Raw genomic sequence first — 2,727 nt, 5'->3', positions numbered from 1 at the left:
TTTAAGTTTAATGTTGAGTGAATTGTGGTGATTTCCCACTTGGGGCCTTTGTGTTAAAGTCCAGTGAGTGAGTGAGTGAGTGTGTGTGTGTGTGTGTGTGTGTGTGTGAGTGTGCGTGTGCGTGTGCGTGTGTGTGTGTGTGTGTGTGTGTTTGGGGTGATGGCAGAGTCTGTATTGGTAAAGTGGGAGCAATCCCAGAACGTCTTAAAGCCAAGCCAAGGAGTTCATTTGGTCTTTCCGGGGAGGGTGGAGCTGGGAAGCTGGGAGGGTTTTAAGCAAGAGAATGGGATGTATGCTTTTTGTTTGTTTGTTTGTTTGGAGACATGGTTTTTGTATGCGTACACATGTGTGTGTGTGTGTGCATGTGGAAGCCAGAGACTGACATCAGGAACCATCCACCCGCTCTTCCAGCTGATTATTCAGGCAGGCCTCTCAATCAAACCCAGAGCTCACTGATATGGCTACTCTGAGCTTGCTCTGGGGATCCTTTGCCCCTGCTTTCTGAGGCTGGAATTATAGGTGGGAGGCCATGAGGAACTCCCACCCAACATTTATGTGAGTTCTGGGGATCCAAACTTTGTACCGTGTACTTGCAGGCAAAGCACTTTAACCACCACCTCCCCAGACCTCCCAACCCACCCAGCTTTTCTTCCTACTGAATGGCGTGGAGGTCGGAGGACAGCTTCCGGGAGTCTGTTCTCGCCTTCTGTCTTGTTGAGATGGGGCGTCTTTTGCTTCTATTGTACCACATATTCCAGGCTAGCTGGTCTGTGAGCTTCCGGGTGATCCTCCTGTCTCTGCTTCCTGTAGGACCATAGGACTGCCGGGATTACAGATGTGTGCCACTGCGTCTGGCTTTTTATGTGGGTTCTGGGCATCGGACTCAGGTTGTCAGGCTCGAATGGTGAGCACCTTTACCCGCTGAGCCACATCCCCAGCCTCAGAGATCCATTTTGAATTAGTTGTAGATGACTCAGGCTGAGTATTGAGATTATTCCTTACGGAAACAAACAGTTTTCACACCTGAGTGATAGAGTAAATAAAATAAATCAAGCCAGCGGGACCGTGGTACACATGTTGAAGGTATTTGTGTCAGACATTGTGATTAGCGCTTGGCCTGGGTCTTACTCATTTCGGTCACAGATGGCGCTAGAGGGCGCTATTCTTCTCAGAGTTTTACATTTGAAGATCACTGCTTGCAGATGTCCTGACTCAAAGATTAAGGGCATAGGCTCCAGGCTCGGTTGGTAAAGTCCTTGCTGTGCACATATAAGGTTCCTGGGACTGAGCCCAGCACCCACATAAAAGCAGCTGTTTGTGGTGCCTTGTGCTTATAATGCCAGCTCTAGTGAGGCAGAGACAGAACGATCCCCTGCTTGCCCACAAGCTAGCTCAGCCCAGCCCGCAAGCTCCGAATTCAGTGAGAGACCCTGTCCCAAAGAAGTAAGGTGTGTAGCGACTCAAGAAGCCACCTGCTGCCAGTCTCTGGCCTCCGTGGAGATGTGTGATGTAACCACCCTGAGCTGCCCCGGGCTCTCCCTGTGTTTTGTCTTCTAGGATCGCACCTTGTTTTCTCGGTAACAAAGTCAATAGTCTTTCTTCTCTTCGTACCTTCCGAGTGTTGAGAGCTCTGAAAGCGATTTCTGTAATCTCAGGTAAGCCACTGACTCTTAGCTAAAATGCTCGTTGGCATTAGAACATTTCTGAGCGGCGGCGGTGGTGGTGGTGGTGGTGGTGGTGGTGCAGAGATGGCTCCACAGGTAGGAGCTCTTACTGCTTTCCCAGAGGAACTGGGTTTGATTCCGAGTATCCCAGTTGGGCAGTTCACAGCCAGCTACCTAGTTTAGCTACCTAGTTTTGCTACCATGGATGACACCACCTTAAATATGGGTGTCAGATATCTCTACTGTGTGTTGGCCTCAGATATATATATATATATATATATATATATATATATATATATATATATATATACACACCCCTAGGAATGGTGTAGCAAGATTGTATGTATGGTGGTTCTATGTTTAGTTTTGAGTATCCTCCATATTGATCCATAGTGTCTGCATTCATTATATTCCCACTAATAATATACAGGGATTCCTTCTCCCTCCACACCTGTTCGTATTAGCCCTCTCTTGACTCTTTCCATCTCTCCTTCCTTCCCTCCATTTTCAACTTCTCTTCCCTTCTGTCTTCCTTCCCATTGCTTCTCTCCCTCCCTCTCTCCTCTCCTCCTTCTCTCCCCTCCCTCCGTCCTTCCCTCCCTCCCAAGCCAACACTCCTATATGGGTGTCCAGCAAGCAGTGACTCATGCACTGACACACTCATGTCCCCTCAAGAAAGTGTTTTTCTTCCAGTGAACTTTCAACTTGCATTTCCCTTACAGCTAAGGGTTCTGAGCATTTTTCTCATACACAGACCGGCCATTTATTGTTCTTTTTGAAATAACAGGAACCAATCCCATCCAAAAGAACCCAGCACATTACTCCTCTGAGGTGGCATTTGAGGCACTGGGATTTTTTTTTTTATTCCCTGGACCATTAGCACAACCAGAATTCAGATTTGGCCAGTCACTGAATGCACTTCTCACACTGAAGGAAAAGTGTTTTTTTTTTTTTTTTTTTGATTCAGAATACATTTTTTATTTTTTTTCAGAATACATTTAAAAACTTTTAATCATTTTTTCTTTTTTCACCAACAAGGGCTGTCTATCCATCTTTCTGTTGC

At 46.6% G+C, this 2,727-nt stretch overlaps 1 protein-coding gene across 1 annotated transcript in view; it reads left to right on the top strand.

Moving 5' to 3' along the window:
- Positions 1 to 2,727, top strand: part of Scn11a (sodium voltage-gated channel alpha subunit 11) — a 69,040-nt gene that overhangs the window by 7,411 nt on the left and 58,902 nt on the right. Inside the window, exon 5 of the mRNA XM_021207846.1 lies at positions 1,558 to 1,655. Coding sequence (XP_021063505.1) covers positions 1,558 to 1,655 — 98 coding nt within the window. The remainder of the gene's footprint in view (positions 1 to 1,557; positions 1,656 to 2,727) is intronic.

The sequence above is a fragment of the Mus pahari genome, chromosome 10, assembly GCF_900095145.1.
Source record: "Mus pahari chromosome 10, PAHARI_EIJ_v1.1, whole genome shotgun sequence".
In the NCBI taxonomy this organism is placed as follows: Eukaryota; Metazoa; Chordata; class Mammalia; order Rodentia; family Muridae; genus Mus; species Mus pahari.
This window is presented reverse-complemented; position numbering and strand designations above follow the sequence as displayed.